The sequence below is a fragment of the Ctenopharyngodon idella genome, chromosome 11 (genome assembly GCF_019924925.1).
Source record: "Ctenopharyngodon idella isolate HZGC_01 chromosome 11, HZGC01, whole genome shotgun sequence".
NCBI classification, from domain to species: domain Eukaryota; kingdom Metazoa; phylum Chordata; class Actinopteri; order Cypriniformes; family Xenocyprididae; genus Ctenopharyngodon; species Ctenopharyngodon idella.
Genome location: NC_067230.1, coordinates 14,522,328 through 14,543,738, shown reverse-complemented (window position 1 = coordinate 14,543,738; position 21,411 = coordinate 14,522,328). Strand labels below are relative to the sequence as shown.

The 21,411-nt window shown below is 37.7% G+C and overlaps 1 protein-coding gene across 1 annotated transcript in view; it reads right to left on the bottom strand.

Annotated features, from left to right (window-relative positions):
* ptprga (protein tyrosine phosphatase receptor type Ga) overlaps window positions 1-21,411 on the bottom strand; it is a 276,522-nt gene that overhangs the window by 35,100 nt on the left and 220,011 nt on the right. The window contains 6 exon segments of the mRNA XM_051912024.1: window positions 1,246-2,035; window positions 3,017-3,066; window positions 3,173-3,224; window positions 3,226-3,282; window positions 7,796-7,980; window positions 15,854-16,046. Of these exon segments, the coding sequence (XP_051767984.1) occupies window positions 1,246-2,035; window positions 3,017-3,066; window positions 3,173-3,224; window positions 3,226-3,282; window positions 7,796-7,980; window positions 15,854-16,046 (1,327 nt within the window).

Genomic DNA, 21,411 nt, shown 5'->3' with positions numbered 1-21,411 from the left:
CCCTCTGCCTCCGAAACAAACAGAGGGGACGGGAAGAAAGATGGTAGGATGAGAAGAGAGGGGATAAGGAAGAGAATGAGGCAAAGAGAAATGGAGGAAGATGGGAAATAAAGGAAGAAATGAGAGTGGGAGAGTGAGATGAAACTATCATTTTACAGGGGACACAAACAGGACCTCAAAACACAAGAACTCAATCAAGAAGAAAAAGGGTAAGAATTTAACATTTTCTGCAGAAAAGATGAGTGGTGCTGCACATGCAAAACATGCCAACACAATGCTAGGATGATGTGGGAGGTTGCCTAGGTGTTGCTAGGGTGATATGGATGGCTGGTCCAAGACAAAAGAGTCCACCTCCAGGTCTCTGGATATGACTTATAGGTTCCTCATTCAAAGTAAAATGTCATGCGGTGTAACCATAAAGAATGAGGTTTCTACATATTGGCAGCATGACTTTGGCCATCAAAAGTTTTTCAAATATTTATAAGCAGTAAGTCATTTTCCAGCATTTTTTTTCAAACATTTTTCCAAACTACTTAATAAGATTTTCTTTTCAAGAATGTCCTTCTTTTAATGCTGTTTTTTTTTCATTAACATATCAGGATAGTTGTATCACCCTGACATTTTTACTTTCCACCCCCCCAAAAATATCAAAATTAATTTGAATTCGGAAAATAAAAACATGCCTAATCATAGATGAGGTGTAGTCAAGACAAGACATACAAAATGACTTTTTAATTTTAATCAAAGTTTAAGTAATTTTGTTACATTTTTTTAGCTATTAGTTATTTTAGTACATCAAGTTAAACTAAATAAAAATCTGAAAAGTTGCTTTGGCAACTGTATGGAAAACAAAAAAGTATAAAAGTACAAAAAAAGCATAAAAATAAAAGTGTATATATACCTGAGCAGCAAATCAGCATATTAGAATGATTTCTGAAGGATCATGTGACACTGAAGACTGGAGTAATGATGCTGAAAATTCAGCTTTGATCACAGGAATAAATTATATTTTAAAATATATTAAAATAGATCTTTTTTTAAATTGTAATAACATTATAATATATATATATATATATATATATATATATATATATATATATATAATAACCCTCCTCATGGGTTATTATATAGTCATGGGGCCTTTGAATATTGTTGTGGACAATCAGGGGGCATTGGAGTCAAAAAGGTTGAGATACAAATGCAAACAAAAAAGAAGAAGAAGAAGAAGAAAGGCTGGTTTCTAACCTGTATGTATAGAGAAAGGTGGCAGGTGGTTGCGGTCTCCTCTGCTGGGTTTGCTGGTCTGAGCCATGCTGTCTGGGGGCTCTATTACTGCCGTCACATTATCATCATCCTCTGGCTCTGCAGTCGGCAGCACCTGCGTGTCCTCTTCCTCTATTCTGTGTGTGTTTTTCTCCACGTCATCCTCCGGGACACTAGATGGCTCTGTGCTGTTTTCTGCCTTCCTACTTCCCCCTTTCTCTTTGGCTGTCGAATCTGGCGCTGCTGTGGGCGGGTCTTTCGTCACGGAGCTGTTCGTCTGCTTTTCGACATTGTCTGGAACTCTGCTGTCTTTACCCTCGGCACCTTTCTCCTCATCTTCTTCCTCTTCTTCTTCTCCGTTCTTTTCTCCGTCCTCATCCTCACCCTTCCCTCCTTTATCCCCTCCATCTTCAGATCTATCGCTCTCTGCAGTGGTGTCTGCGTCAGAGGCTGGCGAGGAAGTCGGTTCTGTGGTGGTCACCATAGGTTTGGCTGGGGTCTGGCGGGTGGAGGCAGAGGCAGAGGTCGAGGGCGGAGGCCTGGTGGGCCAGATCGAACTGGGGAAGGAGGAGATGACCCCTCCACTGAAACCCAGCCCTGCCAGGAGGGTGCTGGTCACCACGGACGCTACTGTCGCTTGGCTGCCGCTGGAAGAGGGGCCGATCCCAGTTGCCATTGAAACGAAAGAGAACGGAAGACCAGAGGAAGTCCAGGTGGAGGAACCGGAGCTGATTGGCGCCATGTCTGCTGAGGATGCTGGGGAGACAGTTGGCTAAAGGCAGAAAAAACAAACAAACAAACAAACAAACACTTTATTTACCTCTGCATTGATTCTAAAAGAAATCTGAAATCTGTGCACATCATGTGACATCTCATCAAATTTGTAATTATATATACATTTATTATTTATTTTAGAAAATAAAAATGATGTTTTTGAAACATGATTATATATTTCTATATTTTCTAAAATAAATAATAAATTAAATACATTAAACAAATTAAATTCAGAATTATATATACATTATTTTAGAAAATAAAAATTCTTTTTTTTAAAACATGATAATTATACATATATATTTTTATATTTTCCAAAATAAATAATGATAATAAATAATAAAACAAAAACAAGTATATATTTAAATCATGTAATTATTGTATAAATATATTTCTATACTTTCTAATATATATTATTAATATATTACTAATTATTATTATAATTATTGTAAAATTATTATTTGTAATAAACTCATATTATTTATAGTTATATTATTTAATTTTAATAAATAAAAAAAAAAATATTTTCTAAAAGATAAAATCTGTGCACATCATGTGAACAAAATAGAATCATAATATAATAATAATAATATGCATAATAATCATGCATAACTCTAGATTTGCATTGAGTTCAGATTATATATATATATATATATATAACAAATTATTATTTTATAAAAATAAATACTTCCATGTTTTCTATAATTTTGATAATAATATAAAAAATATAAAAGTATATTTGTAAAATAATAATTTGTTATGCATAACTCTGGATTTGCATTGAGTTCAGAAAATAAATAAATAAATAACAAATTATTTTATAAATATACTTCTATATTTTCTATATTATTATCAAAATTATTATAAATTATTCTTCTATACATTATTATTATTATTCAAAAAATAAAAATAAAATATTCAGGTTTATTTTATTTGTAAAGAGACAGTGCTGCCACCTGCTGGACAGATGTAAACTTACCATCCCAGTTTTGACTATTCTTGTGCCCTCAAATATCCTGGTGGTGTTGGCTACCATAACAAAGAAGATAAATATAAAGGAGATGGAACACGTTTAAAAACAACAACTAAAATATCATTGATAAAAGGCTTTGTGTGTGCACATGTAGCCCTGTACCTCTGAAGAGCATGCTCTGGCTGAAGTCACTGCGCTTGTCATTCAAACACACCTGCCTGGACGCGGAACAGGTACAGCACATCCGGTGACACTGGCGTGATGACAGCCTCCTTAAATACACACACACACAGACACAGTGTTACATATACAGTAAATATACATCAAGATTTCACAAGAAAAGTCAGTCTGTGATGTGGAGGTGTGTTATCATCTGACGCGTCCAGTCAAAACACAAAAGAAGAGTGGTCGACAAACACTCGCATACACTTTGAAGTGTGACCTCTCCTGACAGAGGTCTGGAGGATGAAGGTGAGCAGCTTGTTCTCCTCTCCTTCACTCGACGGTAACACCTTTCTTCTCAAGTCATTAGCATTGAAAATAGACAGTCTCTATCAGTCTCTCCCTCACATAACATTCATTACCACCTAAAGCACCTCTGAGCTGCTCAGCTGGGACACAAAGACGGTGGAATTCAGTGAGAGAGGCACTGATTTATTTTTAACGGCTGTTTATATAATGTATGCCTTTATCAATAAATTATGCAACATTATTAGAATCTCTCTGAGAAAATATTAACGCACGGTACACTTTAGATCAGTGTCTACTGAATATATATCTACTCAATATAAATGTAGTGTTTAAAGAAATTACATGATGTAATATTAAATTAGTTTCTTTATTAGCTGTGTTTGCTTATTACTATTGTTCATACCCAGCTTTAGGGATCTGAACAAACCACTTCACTGAATGACTTATCCAGTTTGTGCTACAGATGATACTTCAAATCATGGAGCTTACTGAAAAGAGGTGTGCTTTTTTTTTTTTTTTTTTTTTTTTTAAGTGAACTGACATGTCTTGTGTATGATAACCATCTTAGCAATTGAAAGGCAATGCATTAAAAAAACAATGTAGTATAATACCTTAATGTAAATATTTACTCATTATACTTTTTTATATCTTCTATTGATCAGTTATGCAACACTTTCATAGTCTGTCTGAGCAATCCAAAAATACTGTGTATAGTGAAAGCTGTATAACTGATTATTAACTGATAAAAAGGGACAGTTTAATGAGATTAAGTGACAGTATAATGTTACATTAGAAAAGTTTCTCGAGCAGCAAGTATTAGAATGATTTCTGAAGGATCATGTGACACTGAAGACTTATGAAGAATTATTAGACTTATTAAGAATTAATGATTCTGAAAATTCAGTTTTACCATCACAGGAATAAATTAAATTTTAAAATATATTAAAGCAGATAGGTTTTTTAAATTGTAATAATATTTCACAATTTCTTTTACTGTATTTTTATCAAATAAATGCAGCCTTGGTGAGCAGAAGAGACTTCTTTCAAAAACATGATACGTAAAGGCACAATATGTAATTTTTCACCACTAGAGTTCGCCTTTTCAAAACAAAGGCGTAGCTTGATGACGCCGAAATTGAACGCGGAATCATGGGAGATGCTGTCTTCACCTAACAGCTGGTGGAAAAGAATCTGACGGGACACGTTCATGGATTATTAACGTTACCGTAGTATGAAGCAGAGAAAGGCCGAGTGCTGTTGGAGCAGAACAAGGCCGCTGGAGCGACTGCTAATGAGAGACGAGCGCGACATGCGTCTCGAGAGCAGCGGAACTTTTATTATGCCACAGTCGTCACTTCCGCTTCTTCCGGTCAAGCATATGAGGTAACGCAGCGCTGTTTATCATATTAGACACATTTGAGTGTGTTGAAAATGATGTTATAATGTTACTCTGAGCGTTCGCTCGGCAGCTGCTGTGAGAAACACTTCAGTAAGCTAGATCGATGTTAGAATATCATATTAATATAATCAAGAAAACAAGATTCAAACAATAAGACTAAACGTTTTCTGTCTATAAATGTATCCAAACAGTTGTTCCCTTGTCTAATAAAACATATGATATATTAAAGCATCTTTGGTGTTTCCATGGTTTCTACAAAATAAAACCGGTGTCATGACAAATCGGTTCCTCCCTCGAAATCGGGTCTCCCCACTATATAATACGTAAGAAAACAAATTAGTGCATAATAGAACCAATTGAGCCTAGTAAGTGAATAATTGAACATCATTAAATTGTTTTATTTATAACGAAAATATTTGGACATTTAACACTTAATTTAACACATAATTACATTACAGATGATTGTAAATAAATGTAGGGTAAATGCAAATGCGTATATAAACTAAGCTATCAGGCTAATCTGTATCTGTATGTTATGTTAGTACATAAGCTAACTAATACAGACATAAATGGTCATTATAATGTACTTAAAACAGCATTTATCGTAACATGATTTTGTAGGAATTGTAAACAGGTGCTAAAGAGAATACCTATTAAAAGCAATATGAACCAATGGGATCGTGTTGGGTCCTAATGGAGACCGGATTTCAGGATTTTCGGGCACGGTCCGAACCCTGGTTAAAATCACTTATTTCTCTGGAATTAAACATTCTTGGAAACATCTAGGATAACGTAAGTACTCAAGTCAACAAAATATATAACACTGTTGTAGTGGTTTTTGGATATTTTAATCCAAAAATCGTACATATTGTGCCATTAATCTTAAACAAATTATGTGTACAATGAAGGACAAGATAATAAATCAGCTTCACTGAAACTGTAAGTGCACAAAAACTCTGCGATTATGAATAAAGACTGTATTTTAAATCACAGGGTGCTTACAGTCCTAAATGAAAAGAGCTCAATTTAAAAAGAGTTCAAAGGAGCTATGAGTACTTCACTCTTATTGGTTGCTGAAACACATTAGTCAAAATATTTTAAAAAAGAATTTGGCAGTGCATATGTAAACTAGGGCTTCAGCGCACTTGACAAACAAATCTACTTCTACAGTCAGATATGTGCCCGTTTTAACTACGTTTCCTTCATTGGTGCTTGTTTGAACCTCACACAGGCAGCCTCATTTCATCTCTGAGAAATGAAGATTCAATACAATTCTAAGTGTATGAGCAATAGCCATTATCATAACTCACTTCACCTCCCCGGGGTCTGCTGAAAAGTGCCGTGGGCTTGAGGGATTTGTAAATCTCGCGCTAAGTAAATGGCGTCAGTTCCTCTCCACACCAACACCTTTCTGATTTATGCGAGTTCATTCTGTAAAGGACCCCGACTCAAATATTACGCTATGGTGTTGGGTTATTATAAATGAAAAAGAGTAAAAACTCTTTCTCTATTGATCTGGGAAGCAGTCCCTCAAAAATCGAGTCAGACGCTAATTTGACCCAGATAGCAGCATCTTGGGACGAGAGAGGAAATAAAAATGGAAATGAAGAACTTAAAAGAAAAGGAAGACGGAGGAACAAGAAAAAAAAAAAGAGAGGAATTTGGGAAAGGAGGGAATGGGGCGGCTCTGATGATGTTCCGTAATGGAATGCCATTTTCAAATTGCACACTGAAATGTTTGGGAACAAAAATGACTTCTTTCTACTGTTTTGTCGCCTCGCAACCCCCTATGGACTAGAGAATCAGAAATCTCAGCCTGTTATAAATTTCACACCCCACCGAGTGTGCTTGATAGAAAGTCAAGAGAAATGAGACTAAAATACATCTCCAACTCTTAAACAGTTTTAGTGCATTAGTATTTTCAAATGGTGGGCCTCAAGGTCAGTGTCTACCGCTGCGGCCCCCTGCTGACGACCTAAAATACAGCCTTTATTCACAGTCACACTCACTGCGCTTCTGCAAACATGGATCTGTGGGCTCTAGCGGAGGAGAGATTACTGGATATTATCGATGAGCTGAGGGTTTACAGACATAATATCAACATCCTCACATTCCAGACTTTAACAGCCAGTTTGTTTTCCAAGAACAGTCTGCCACAAATCTGAAACCTGAAATGATGATTGCAGAAATCAAAGCGAACAATACTCACCTTTTAAATAAATTAGAAAAATGTATTAAAATTGAACAAACATATATTAGGAAAGTTAAAATCAAGTCTAATCCTATATTATTTCTTTCTGAAAATTCAGATTAACTAAGAAGTATGTCACATTAACGATGCTTATTTAATTATTTTCTGGGTTTATTGTGAGATATTGTGGTATAGATGACCAGTACAAACACACAAAATACCTAAACAATATTGTTTTCCAATAATTTTCAGTTTAAATAGGAAATATGTTACTTTATGGAAGCAAAGCACATTGTGAATGCTATATCATGCTGTCTCTAAAGTATAAGTGGGATATTTTGTCATTTTTGGGAGATATTGTGGTATAGATACCCAATATAAACAAAAAAAAAGCAAAACACAATTCCTCATCAATGCTTCCCACTGAATATTCAGTTCATAAATTTCACATTTTATTGAAGTTAAGTGTGAAATGAATGTCATTTCATGTTATCTTTAAAGTATTGATGCATGTTTAATCATTTGTTGGGTTTATTGTGAGATATTGTGATATAGATGACCAATACAAACACAAAAAGCACACAGAACCCCTCACCAAAATTATTTCCCAATGAATATTCAGTTTCAAATCAAGTATAACTTAACTAATAACTTATATTTTGTAGGGATTATTGTGAGATATTGTGGATGACCATCACACACACAAAAACATTCAACTCCTCACCAGTTTCTGATCACTTCCTTTGACGTACGTCTCCTCGTATGACTCATCGTTTCTGGTCCAGCTGTAGGAAATGAGGTAGCTGATGATGGGCGGATCGTAGGTGATCTCCGGACGGGACCATCGGACGACTAATGCAGTCTTGTTCGTGTGCTGGACGTTCATGTTGATCGGGGCGCTGCTGCATGCTGCGTGAAAGATGAAAAGAACAAAAGTGTGTGTTTACCTCTTTGCCACCACTCTAACCTTGAGCTCCATTGGTGCCCTTAGATCCCACAGCCACTAGATGGCTCTGTTACACTACTCGCTACATATACTTGGCTTTCACGTGTCCTGAATTGTGTCATGCCCTCTGTAAACACCAGCAGCATCCAAGTTGCTGTTAATCTCCCAAGCAGAAGGTGTTTAATCACCGAACGTGCCACAGTTTCTGGCGGCTAACAGCACGCGTAGGGGTGAGCTTCTATTCGTAGAGAAATCTGACAGAAGAAGCCCTAAATTTTCTTTAGTTCTGCTTTTCCTAAAATGCATGCACACATTTGCAACACAGACAAGCACACACCTCCACACGCTCAAATCACTCCCTCCCACAGCCACAGGGGAGCCATTACATCCAAAACAATGCTAATTAAACTAATTCCACCATCACTCCTCTCGCCGAAGCCTCTATTAGCTCTAATCATGAGAGAAGTAATAGTGACTACAGTCGTAATCATACTGCAAAAAGACTGACTTTCTCACAGATGGCATGCATTGATGATTATAGCTCACAAACATGACTTTGACCTTTAAGGATGGAAGCTTGTCCTTTAAATAAGACTTCATAGACATTTCAACAGCCTGCTCTGGTAAGAGTTTATGGGAGAATTATGTTCAAAAGCTCATAAACAGCCCAATTTGCATACTATACATCCTAAATGGTATTCAAGTTTAAAATCAGTGGGTCTCAAATCATGGCACATCGAATATAGTATGCACAAGGTGTCCAGGTGGTACTATTAATACTTTCCACAACTCATTGAACAATGGAAGACGAGTTTTTCATGTTTTCTTTCGACTTTTTCAAAAGTGAGGAATGAGACACCAGTGCTGCCACATCAGTTTTTTTTCATAGACCTAAAATGTAAACCATAATGAATTGTAACCATAAACGCAAACAAATTCCTAAAAACGCAAAAAAATTCCTAAAACCTGCATAGTGCGTTACTACTTACACAATCGTATGCATTCTCCCATCACCATCAAAAAGAAAATTTTTTTAGTGGATATTCAAATTAGGATGCAGGAACAGTAACATATGAGACCCTTACGGATGGTTCACACCAACATGAATGCTCGGTATGAAAATTCTGATTTTCACATACGAATTGTCTGTTCAGACCAATGCATAAAAAATTACGTTTATAGAAAACCTAAATACTCACTACACAAAGTACTGCACCACTGTTTGTTTCTGACACCTTATTGTCACAGAGAAGAAAGGAAGTCCAACAGTATTGACATGTAAATCTTGTTTTCAAACAGCTGTTCGCAAAATTTTTGCATCGAATTTTCACACCGAATGTTCGTCTTGGTGTGAACAGGCCTTTAAATCGCAAACATTTGCAGGAACCACTTCCTGAAACCTTTTCAGCTACTACCTACTGAAAGTACAAGAGTGTCTGGCCATCAACAGTGTTTCAAAGAATACCGTTTGCTAGCATTCATGACACACGCACCCAGGAAAGTTTCATCTTTGTCCAGTGTCTGTGCTATTTTGCTCCAGAAGTAATGACTGATAAAAATGTCTTTGTACTCGTATCTTTTAACCCACTCACACATGCTCATCAACATGGACGTCAATTGTTGTTGCATCTCCAGTAGTTTGTTGTAGTTCTGTCTCTTCCATTTCGACTGTGAAACAACGGGCCGGGCCAGTGCTGCCACCTTGTAAAAAAAACTAAATAGTGCAAACAATTCAATGAGCATGTGCGAGGTGAACGTACAGAGTATGCACAATACTCAAATCTTACCGTACATGTAAAAATCGAAGTATACTTTGGGATTAAGTAACAATGTACATCCATTTATCACTGAACAGGAACATAGAAAAGTTTAAATAGGCTAAACACTAGGGGTGTGACAAGACAGGTAACGAGACTAGATGTGACAGAAGACAAGATTTTTACACAGTATTTTTAAGAAATCCTCAATGATGAAATACGTGACTAGAAAAATAGTCTGCAGGTGCATTTGAAATGTTTTAACTAATCATCTTTTAACTAATCATCTTTCAGTTCTGCTTTCTAAGTATGAATTATCATGCAGTAAAAGACAACAATACTCAAGCACTGTAAAAGGTTTTCTCAGCTGACTGGCTTCTCTCCTGTATGATTTCATATGAGAACTTTTGACCTCCTAACTGAACTCCTTTCCACAAATTAATCATAGAAATAAAAACAGTATAAATAAAAATGAATAACACAGTTTTTTCTTAGCCTTAAGTGCAAACAATAAGTGCAATTAAATCAATACTCTTAATATTCAAAGTGCAAATAGAGAGCAAATTTTTCTTCAAGCATTAAAAGAGCTAAGAGATGGTTACAACTACACAGCCCAGCCTAAGAAAGCTTTCATAATGGGAGATATTTGCATGCATCAAGGAGCTGCTTTCAAAACGCGGGACATTGAAATTGCGTTAGAATGCGCGCTCGCGTTTTACTTTCACTTTCTATGTTGTAATCGTGTGTACTCTTTGAATAGGGAGCAGTGGTGCTGAGCTCGCATTCTACAAGATAAAACATTTGTCAGATGCTTAGGCTCTGCTGTGCAGTGAATCCTCTGCCATGGTCTTGTCAGTCATCTCCTCACTTACTCTTGTCACGTGATCACATCAGTGAACTCTGATTCCTGCTGTACTATGTACGACTCTGCTGCTTGTGTTGGATGAGCTGGATGGAACTGAAGCGTTATCCAACTGAATTAAATGGTTTTTATTTCTATACAAAGCAAGATGACAGTGGAGGCGTAATGTAAATGTAGCGGTGGCATATTCTATCCAAATTTCACTCTCAGTCATGGCAATATCGTGAGACAGCTTTTCACCTCGATGAGAAATCTCATTACATTCTCGCAAGATTTTAATCTTGTCACACCCCTAATAAACACAGTAAAAATGTCATAGTCAAAAGAGTTAAAGCTCCTTAACTTAATTTTACAAGGTTGACAACTACCATTGATAGCAAGAACATGGATCTGACTGATGTATGACATCATGTATCACACCTTGACAAAACTGCAGCTTTCCAAACTGGAACACTAGTCATTCTCAGGGTTTTACACATTATCCCCTTTGCATAATTGTGTTATATATTTTGGTAAATTTTATAATGACAGATTTAAATATGTTCCACAGAATTCCAAGAAATCAGCACAAGAAAAGCCTGATCAAAACATTTTCTCCATCCATGTGTTTCTGAAGCACTACAGTATATAACCCATTCCTACTCTCTCGCCCCACTCAGAAACACAGTCGCAGAGGTTACTGCGTGAGAGTGCAGGTCTCTTATGAGATGCACAGAGAATCGTTTAATAAAAAGGCCATCTTTGGCCCTCCGGCTTGTTGACCATGGAGAGTGAGATTAATGGAGGGATATAGCAGGAAAGGAGAGAAGGTGAGAGCAGAAGTCAAATTAGAGAGAGAGAAAGTGCAAACACTCCGTTAACCTTGAGCGGCTGTTTCGAACAAGTTGACACACAAGACCAGTTTAAAGGAACAGTTCACCTGAAAAGGAAAACGCTACCACTGGCTGGACAAAAAGGTTTGGAACAACATGAGTGAAAAAATAAAAACATAAGTTATGTGTACTATTCATACGCTCTTAAAAATAAATGTTCCAAAAGTTTTTTGTTTTTCCCCCGTTTTTTTGCAGCGATGCAGAAGAACCATTTTTGGTTCCCCAAATAACTTTTTAGTGTCTTTCTTATTGTGAAGAACATTTTAATAATCTAAAGAACCATTTTCCACTATAAAGAACCTTTTGTGGAATGGAAATTTCCATGGATGTTACAGGTTCTTTATGAAACCATCAATGCCAATAAAGAACCTTTATTTTAGTCTACTTTAGTTTGAAATATTGAATGTTTAAAAAAGAAAAAAAAAAACATTCAATTGACGCATTTCCTACACAGGTGGGGATTGGTGCTGCGACACAGTCTGTACTATATTTTGGACTGCTGATAAAACCAATTCGGCTGTTTCGCCTACTGCGAGGGAAAGTTCAGCTATGATCCGGCGTGTGTTTTGAATTAATCGAAGCTGACAAAAAGTTCAGCTCCAGCCTGCAGGCACCATTGATATGCTTCTGTTTTCAGCCTCTATCACACTATTACTCCACCCTTTCATTCTTTTTTCCCTTATTCTATCCTTTCTGTTCCCTTTTTATTCTTCGACAACAGCGGACGGCGTCACAATCAATTTTGCACGGAGCTGAAATTAAACGCATAACCAGGGAGCGATAAGAGAAGTGTTTCTCTCTTCGTATTACAGTATTATTTCCAAGCACCCAAATTAATTATATTTCTGATTCGAAGGCTCTGGAATCTGGGCAGATGTTTAGGAGTTTCAGTGCAATTCTGGCAATCCAAATCACCTGGAGCTATCTGGAGCCACGTCAACAAGCTGGTCACACAGAGAGTTTAATGGAGAGTGTGGGTGGTCAGCTCTCTGTGTTTCTTGTTAGGCTTGTTGACATTTAATTTGTATATTAACAGTGCAACAGTGGATACACTGAAAAAAGTGATTGTGATTTTAATGGTAAAAGACTGTAAAAATGCTATGGTGAAAAACAGTTAATTGGTTTACAGAAAGTTTCCGTACTATATACGGTGAATAACTGTAATAGATCTAATGGTAAAAATTGATCCCGGACGAGCCCCCATACCACCGCAAATAAAAGAGCACGCCAGACCACCCACAAGCCCCCATGTTGTTGTTGTTTCATTACAGTTATTTTGTTGCCATCCGCTTTAATCTTTGTATCCCTTTTGTTTGTGTTGCTTGCCTTGTGCGTACGTTCACCTTCGTTTGATATATTCGTTTCTTTTCCCTTTTATGTAACATCTGTCAGTGATATTTATGTTACCAGGCCGGGAAGAAGCAGACAGGTAAGAACGTCACGTGACATACATCGCAACACGTTAGGTTAGGGGTGAGTGCCACCCCATGTACTTTTGGATTTTGGCTAGGCAGTGTAGGTTAGTTAGGGCGTCTCAGACTTTTCTTTTTCACATTTTTCTTTTGGTAGTTAGTCTTTGGGGATATTTATAAGTTAGACTTGTTTGGTTTTGTTATTTTCTTTTCTTTGGCGCCACCAGGCTGAGAAGAAGCGGACAGGTAAGAACGTCACGTGACATACATCGCAACACGTAGGAACTGTCTTAGTATAGTACATTAGGTTAGGGGCGAGTGCTTCTCCCAGGACATTATTCCAACAAATGTTTCAATTCAATTTCCACCACAAAAAGAATAAAAATGCCTTTGTGGAATAAAAGTCCTTGCTAATGCTAATTTTATATCTAGCAATTACATGATATTTTCACACATTTTACACAATACAAAATTACAGCTTTATAAGCAATGACTAATGTAGTATTTGTCTCCATCTTTCTCTCCTCTAAGGAACACCGTCTGACCGCGTGTAGATGTCGTCTCTTTATCCTGAACAAGCTGATGAGGATGGTGTGGTCTTTCTGACCTGTAATGTGTGTACTGTGATCTGTATTAGAGCTGTTGAGAATGAGGGATTGTGCTTGGACCATGGATCACCAGGCAAGATTTTATGAACATGTGAGAGAACTGTAAATGAAAGGAACTACTGCGGTACAATGCCAATGCCAATCAATATCTGTTAAGGCCCTCAAGATATTCTGCTCGGTACAGTACAGAAAAAGAGTGTGTAGGATGAATGTTTTGTGTATATGGGGTAAACAATCTTTGTCTGTATTGAGAGGTAGTAGGGGTGGGTGTGTGTGCTTAATTCTGTTTGCCAATCCATGTGTAGATCAAATGTTCCCACGAGGAAAACAGCTTCAAAATATATGTAAAAATGGCAGTAAGGATGCCAGTTAGTATGTTAGGATCCTTGTCACATGACCCACGTCAGGGCTTCAATGATCTTCTCAACACAAGCGTCAAGTGCCGCTGTGATCTCCACATGAAAAGTGGTTCACATACCGTCATGAAAAGTGACTTTACAAGGTTGGTAGGCAGCAAAAAAGCGGGAAGTGTACATGGTAACAGAAAGGGGTAACATGAATTGGAGTTCACAACAGGAAAAAGTCCTGGTGTTTTTCTTGACACGGATATAAATATTTAAGCTTAAACCAAAAAACAAACAAAAAAACAAACACTTATGTAACCAATAAACAGAGCTGGGCTGTCAATAGATTCAATAATTTGTGATCTTAAAGGTCCACTGAAGTGTCTTGGAACGCACAGCTTTATTTACTGTGTTGATGTAATTTCCAATGAAACAGGAAGACAGGGCCATTTCTCCTCCATATTGCTTTAAAATTGTCTGTAGAATTCGTATGCTCCGCTCTGTGCTCTCGTGTCTCTGGACCGGAGCAGACTGTGCTTGCGCTGCGGCGGTTCATGTGATGCTAACGTGAAAACGGACTTCATTCGCATCAATGCATATTTACATGTTCTAAATCGTTCCCTATTCTCTATATAGTGCCATTCACCATGTAGAAAATAGTAAATGTGTGAACAAATGACCGATTTCAGCTGCAGCTTCAGGTTCTGTTTATAGTATAGGAAGGGGCAGGACTTCAGATTCTAGAGAGCATTTGATTGGACAGAATATTTGATGAGAAGCTGAAGTGCGCGGTGATGTCATGAAAATGCGTGATCCATTTTGGCGGAAGTGAGAGACTGTACGTTTTGAATGCTTATATCTCCAAAATGCGAATTTTGTCAATGTTTTAGAACACATCAGCTTATTCATAACCTTAAATTTTGATTTCAGGGGGACTCAAATTTTTTTTATATGTTAAAACATTTAGCAGAAAAAAATGAAATACTGTGTAACTATTGGGTTAAAATGCAAGTATATGATATACATTTCTATATAAACTGAGATCGATACAAATATACAATAATTAAATAGTATAACAACTTCACATTAATATATGCACAAAAATATTTATTTAATTTAAAATTAATTTAAATTTATGCAAAGCACACCAATATTTTACTTTTGTTAAACATCTCATCTGGATTTGATAAATCTACAATAATTAAATAGTATAACAACTTCATATTAATATTTGTACATAATAATTTAATTTAACTGTAATTTAATTTCCAACATGCAAAGCATGCAAATAACTTATTTTTTTAAACATCTCATCTGGATTAGAGAAATCTACTATAATTAAATAGTATAACAATTTCATATTAATATTTGTACAAATATTTATTTGTACATATTTATACATCTTAATGTAATATTTTATGTAATTTTTTATTTAATTTAATAAAAAACAATAGAAGCCAAAGGAAGGTATATAAAATTAAATGTGTGTTTATTGAATGGTCCAATCATTTGTGGACCAAAGCAGCTGTGTTTTGGACACCAGGAGAGGTAGAGCGTGTGAAGCAGATCTGTGGCATACAGACAGAGGTGAGAAAAACAGCGTGCCCTTGAAAAGCTGCAGTCCTGTGCATTTCCTGCGAGCACGGCTGCCACACGGAGCAGAGAAATGAGCGAGAAAATAGGCAAGTAAAGACAGAGCGTCTAATGACACAATAGCAGAGGACGGCACCATATGCCACCTACTCACTCTCATTACACACACTCGCTCACAGTGACTGACGCGCACGCGTTTGCTCTCGTGTTATGCGATGCATTATGAGTAAGCACTAATGAGGAAAAACTGAATCTATCTGAATCTAAATTTGTATCTAAAAGTGTCTCAATACAGTATATATGCCGCAAAGCCCTGATATACAAACATCTGGTTTAGTAGAAGCTGCCAAAAGACGGCCACAATCAGCTGTCAGGAAAGCCCGCCCACCTTTGGAAGCCTCTGTGCCGTACGGGTTCCCCAGGCTGTCAGTCAAGTCAGGCAGCCAAGCATCTTTGACTGCGGATTTGAAGACCTCTCGGTTGTCCAGACTCTGGAGTGGGCGGAAGTTGTTACGCAGGTATTCCACGGATTTAACATGATCCTGCTGTTCTGTGGTGAAGATGGAGTAGAACGCCTCCAGCTGTGTGAGAGAGAGAGAGAGAGAGAGAGAGAATTTAGTGTGTTTTCATATCTGTCTCTTATTTTTTAAGTAAGTCATCTCCCAAGATGCCCGGAGACTCTTTTTCCCTCCTTTCAAACTAGTGACTCAGAGGAATGTTATTTTAGCTCACAGGCTGATCAAAGACCAAAAACATGACCGACTGTCTGTCTTATTTTTGCCTTTGCCATGCCTCACTAACCTTCTGCCTGCTTCCCTCTCTTGCTTTCTAAAAACACTGAACGTTTAGAAAGCCAAAACCGCACATTGTCCTTTTTACATTATCCTAAATCCTCTGGAATCTGAAGTCATTTGATGGATCACTTCAAATTAAAACACGCTATAAAGGATGTGACACACCAAGCTGACGTCAAAGAAGTAGCAGCGACAACCTTGCGTCAACTGCATCTCGACCAAAAAAAAATATTCACGTAGTGGAACGCTCAGGTAAGATGACGTAAAATTAGAACAGCCTTCTGTCTGTGCCGACATCCTCAAAGGTCAAAATGGTTCAGAAATCAAGAAGAAAAATGTTTTTAATTCAGTGTTGGATGTCCATCCATCCATCCATCCATGCCACCATTTAGCAGTAAATTATGACCACCATGACGGTGGCATCTCCATGGCATTTTTAACTAAGAACGGACTGAATGAGCTCAGATCCTGTTCAATAGTTTGGGGTTAGTAAGATTTTTTTTGAAAGAAAGAAATTAATACTTTTATTTATCAAGGACACATTGCTCAAAAATGACAATAATTTATAATGTTACAAAAGATTTCTATTTTAAATAAATGCTAAACTTTCTATTCATCAATAATGCTGAAGAAAGTATCAGTTGCCCTGGCACAAAATCAGTCTGAGCATCTGTGTCTGTGTTTTATTATCTGTTTCAGAATTCAAATGAATTCGTGACTTCCAACGAGTGTGCAAGCGTGCTCTGTCACACATCTGAATATGAAAACCCTCAAGAGTGTTCCCACACGCTGTACCTGTAATCTGTGACATCATTTCCGGTGCTTTAGGGATGCACGTCGAAACCCGCTGCATCAATATGGTGCTCTTGAATAATCTCCCAATCATAATCCTCATCTATTAATCCCTCATACAGCAAAACCATGCTTCTAAACAGCTTACCAGGATTGGGCATCGGCTACAAAAGCACGTCTCTTATTGTGTACAATTCTTAGCACTGTAGTAATCCGAGACAGATGTGTTTGTGTGTGTGTGTTTATGAAATGACTGTGCATCATGGGTATGAAGGTTAAGTAATCCCTGGTGGGAAATCACAGCAACAGGGCCGTTCTGGGTCACACATCTGTGTGTGTGCGTCACTGCTCAAAAGACATGTTGGAGTCTGATGGTTGAGTAATCCCTTATGGCTAACCACAGCAACAGGGCATTCTTGGGGCAAATGGCAAGATGTGTGTGTGTGTGTGATGTCCACCTATGCTCCAGATGTTGCAAATGCAGTAGACTGGCTGAGCATCGATCGGCTCTTAAAGCGCCCCAGAGCTCCGTCTGTCAGTCTCCGTGACCTACTTCCTGCTTTGATGAAGAACAAAGGAGCAAGAAAAATGGGGAGTGAAGGACAACTGTCTTCCTCCATAGACTCACTTATATCTGCCTCAGCAGTGTTTCCTTTTAAACAAAATCACCCAGAGACGAAAGGGAACAAAAGAACTTTAAAAGGTGTCAAATGAGAGCAGAAAGCTTCTGTGGGCAGCGTTTACAGCTCCAAGGAAGGGATTGTGTCTTCCTGTTAAACGCTCGGTGAGCTGTGACATGTACACGTATCACTTCCTGCAGTTTTGCTCTGACGGGCTCAGAACATTTGGATACTGATGGTGACTCACGCATCTGACAAAATCTGGGCTATGACTGAGCAGACTGCACAGCGATTGTACACAATGATTTGACTATATGTAAAGTCATGTAAATGCCTTCATAATGCATCATAAATGATTTTTGTCTATTACCCTGGTTTTACTTTGAACCTAAAATGATTTTTTCAACATTCTGTCAGCATTTAACATTCGATGTTTTGAAGTTATATATTTTTGATTTGCATTTGAACCCTTAAAATGGGCTTTTATATTGCCACAAAAGAACACTTAAGGCCCTGATATACGCAAAACGAATTTCTTTTTCGTTCTTTGTTTAGGGGTAAAACGAAGTTCGAAATATGTGAACAGCGATATACTGTTATCGAACATCTGACGCCGCCCACACTGCTGAGAGTGACGTTTAGATGAATATGTAAATTTGTGCTGTGCGCTTTCCTCTTAATAACAAAATACAACAAAAATTAGAAATCAGTAAGTATTTTTTATAGAAAGCATCAGAAAAGCATCTGATCACAACAACATAGATATGTTAACACAAGTTCTGCAAATAAGCACTCCAGTAAAGTCATGTCACGTTTATATATATGGCATTTTATTCAATAGATTGCTTAAAAGCAAGCAGCTTTACAGTTTCAAACATGAAAAACTGTGTCAGAGCCTCATTTCATCAGAAGCACAACTTTTGTACTATAAACCGGCTATCTAGTGTGTTCATGTTTTCACTCGCGGAGATCTTACCTATACGGATTCAGCAGATGAAATGAGTCAGAGAAGAGTTCTGTGTGAAAGAAGGCGGAGACTCAGTGCACACCTCCTATTACGTTATCGTCACAGACCAATGGTAGTACGAAGGTGTTTTGTCATAGACATTTGTCTGAACGTGTTTGACTAGTGGCACATGCTTTAAAGGTGATTAATTGAAAACACAACATTTCCCAGAGGGTTCTGCTGTGCAAACTTCAGCAACAGGATGCTATCAGAATGCTAATTAAAGAACTGTTAGTAAAATAATAATAATAATACTAAAAAATACAAAATAACTCTACAAAATAGTCAACATCACTAATGATTAGTCTATTTGTCAACCATCGTGACCAATAAACTCTCATGACAACTGGAATAATTCATATGAGACTCTGATATTGTATGACTTGGATTGTACGGACACGTACAACTGTTATACTGTATGTTTTTACAACTGTGCACAGGTTTAGGTTTTGGTCATGTGTTCTATGTGTCTTCCTCTTGTCTGAGTGGACAAAAATTATGAATTTTCAGTATTGCGTCAGCTGAACGTCAACAATCAGGTGCACAATAATCAAGCCCCATTTAAGATGCATGAGCAGAACAAAAGTATCTGTAAATAATTTGTAAAACCATTTACGAAATATAGCTGCAAGCAGCAATTATCAGGGTTCAAGCATTTTAAGGCCTTAAAGCATTTGCGCAAAAAGATTTTACATTTTATTTAGTAAGCATGTAGCCACTTAAATTATAAAAGGAAAAGACCATTTACAGCCAATTCAGGCAATCTACAATTGAAAATACATGTTTTTTACAGCTTTTTATTTGTTGAGTTATTGAAATTGAGCCAAAAACCTAAGACTAGTTTGCCAGAGTTGGTTTTTGAAATAATCTCCAATATTTAACGGACGATTCGATGGACAGCGGCGGTCCTAGAGGCAAAGTTGCTCAGAGTGAGGAATTCTACCATGTGGTATCAATGTTGTGGGCATATGCAAAAAATCGTGCGAGACACAATGCTTTACGCACGAGAAAAACATGATGGTGCCCCCGGTGGCTGATTTCTTTAGAATTTCTCACAGGCCTCTAGGGCCGTGAGTCAAACAGGCCCAGCAAGTTTCGTTCTGATCGGCCTCCGTTAACCTTGTCTGATAGCTGCTGTAACTTCGGTGGCCGACGGCATGTTTTTCGAGATGCGTCATTGCCCTCATAGACAGTTGTGGCCCCTCAGACGAAGACGCTGCACTGTAATTTTCAAGTTGCTCGGACTAACGGTGAAGTAGTTATAGCTGTTTTCATGTTTTTTTTCCTGTTATAGTGCCACCAAGTGGCCACCGTCCTTTTTCACGCAACCACAGAATGAGCTCTTACATAGGTGTGCTGAGTTTGGTGAAAATATCTCATTCCGTTCACAAGTTATAGCCGTTTTAGTAAAAGTGGCTCCACCCACCTCGAATGTTTTGGCGGCCCTTGGGGACCGTGAATCGGAATTTCAACATTTTTTTTTGATAACTATTGACAATCAGACTCGAGAGAATCTCACTGCACTGGTTTGGTTCTGATCGGGTCAAAAACCTAGGATTAGTTTCAAAAAATCCAAAATACCCGGAAAGTTCGCCTAACAGTTTAGGAGTTATGAGCCATTTCGTACTTTTGACCACTGTAGCGCCCCCGTCAGGCCAATCGGGGCGAGCCTTGGTGACGTTGTAGGAGGTATGAGTACTACCAGCCCTCAAAATTTCAAGTTTCTATGACTTACGGTTTGGTCTGCCCAATCACTTTTAGGGGAGAATGCTGATCCTTATAAAATTTAACAATTACAATAGGGGTTTCAGCGTTACACGCTTGAACCCATAATTACGCAATAATGGTATTACGAATGATTTACACAGAGAGTTGGTGCTTCCATCCATCACAGTCTCGTTTTTGTGTGATTAAATATGCGTTCTCTGCCTGTCTATTTCTTTTTAAAATATTGATTTTATCGTTACAGTCTTACACTATATGGTTATAAATCTTGGAATGACTTTGAAATAACATGGAATCTTACATGGCCGGATGAGTATTATACAGATATCCTTTGATCTTTTATATGTGAGAGCAAAGCCTCATGCGGTGAGATCAGAAGCCGCAGAGAGGCCAGAGATGGATTGGTTTCTGAGGAGAACAACCTTTATGAACAGCCACTGTGTTCCCTGCCTGTACATTATAAACTTTAGTCCCCACTTATCCCAGCTCTCTTTGTTTGGTATCTGAGTCTAACAGTGGTGATTGTGAGACTAGACCACCCCACAGTATCCTGATAATTTCTGCTCTAAAACCAGGCCTCTTTCCTCTACACTTTGGTGTAAACTCATCTGACCTTCACACAGCTCTTCACATAGCATGAAGATGCCCCATTTTTGGTGGTTGATTTTGTTATTTTACAGTGTAAAAGCTCAGTTTGAGAGTATTTCTTATCAATCAGAGTTCAGGAGCATTGCCGAGAGGGAGGACAGGATGTATGTGCACAAGCGGAGCTGGGCGTTGCATACTAATGGAGAGGCATGAGTCAGTGTGGTGAAAATCTGAGGTCTTTTAAGGTCCATTCGAACAATAACGGGTATTATACACACTAATTTTTTTTTTCTCATATTGTTTAGCTCTTGTCCCAAACATGAGCTCTGTATAATAAATCTGCAACAGTTTTAACTCCTCAGACTTCTCAATTGGGTCAGCCGCTCTGTATTATGGGAATTGTGACTTTAAGCTTTGCTTT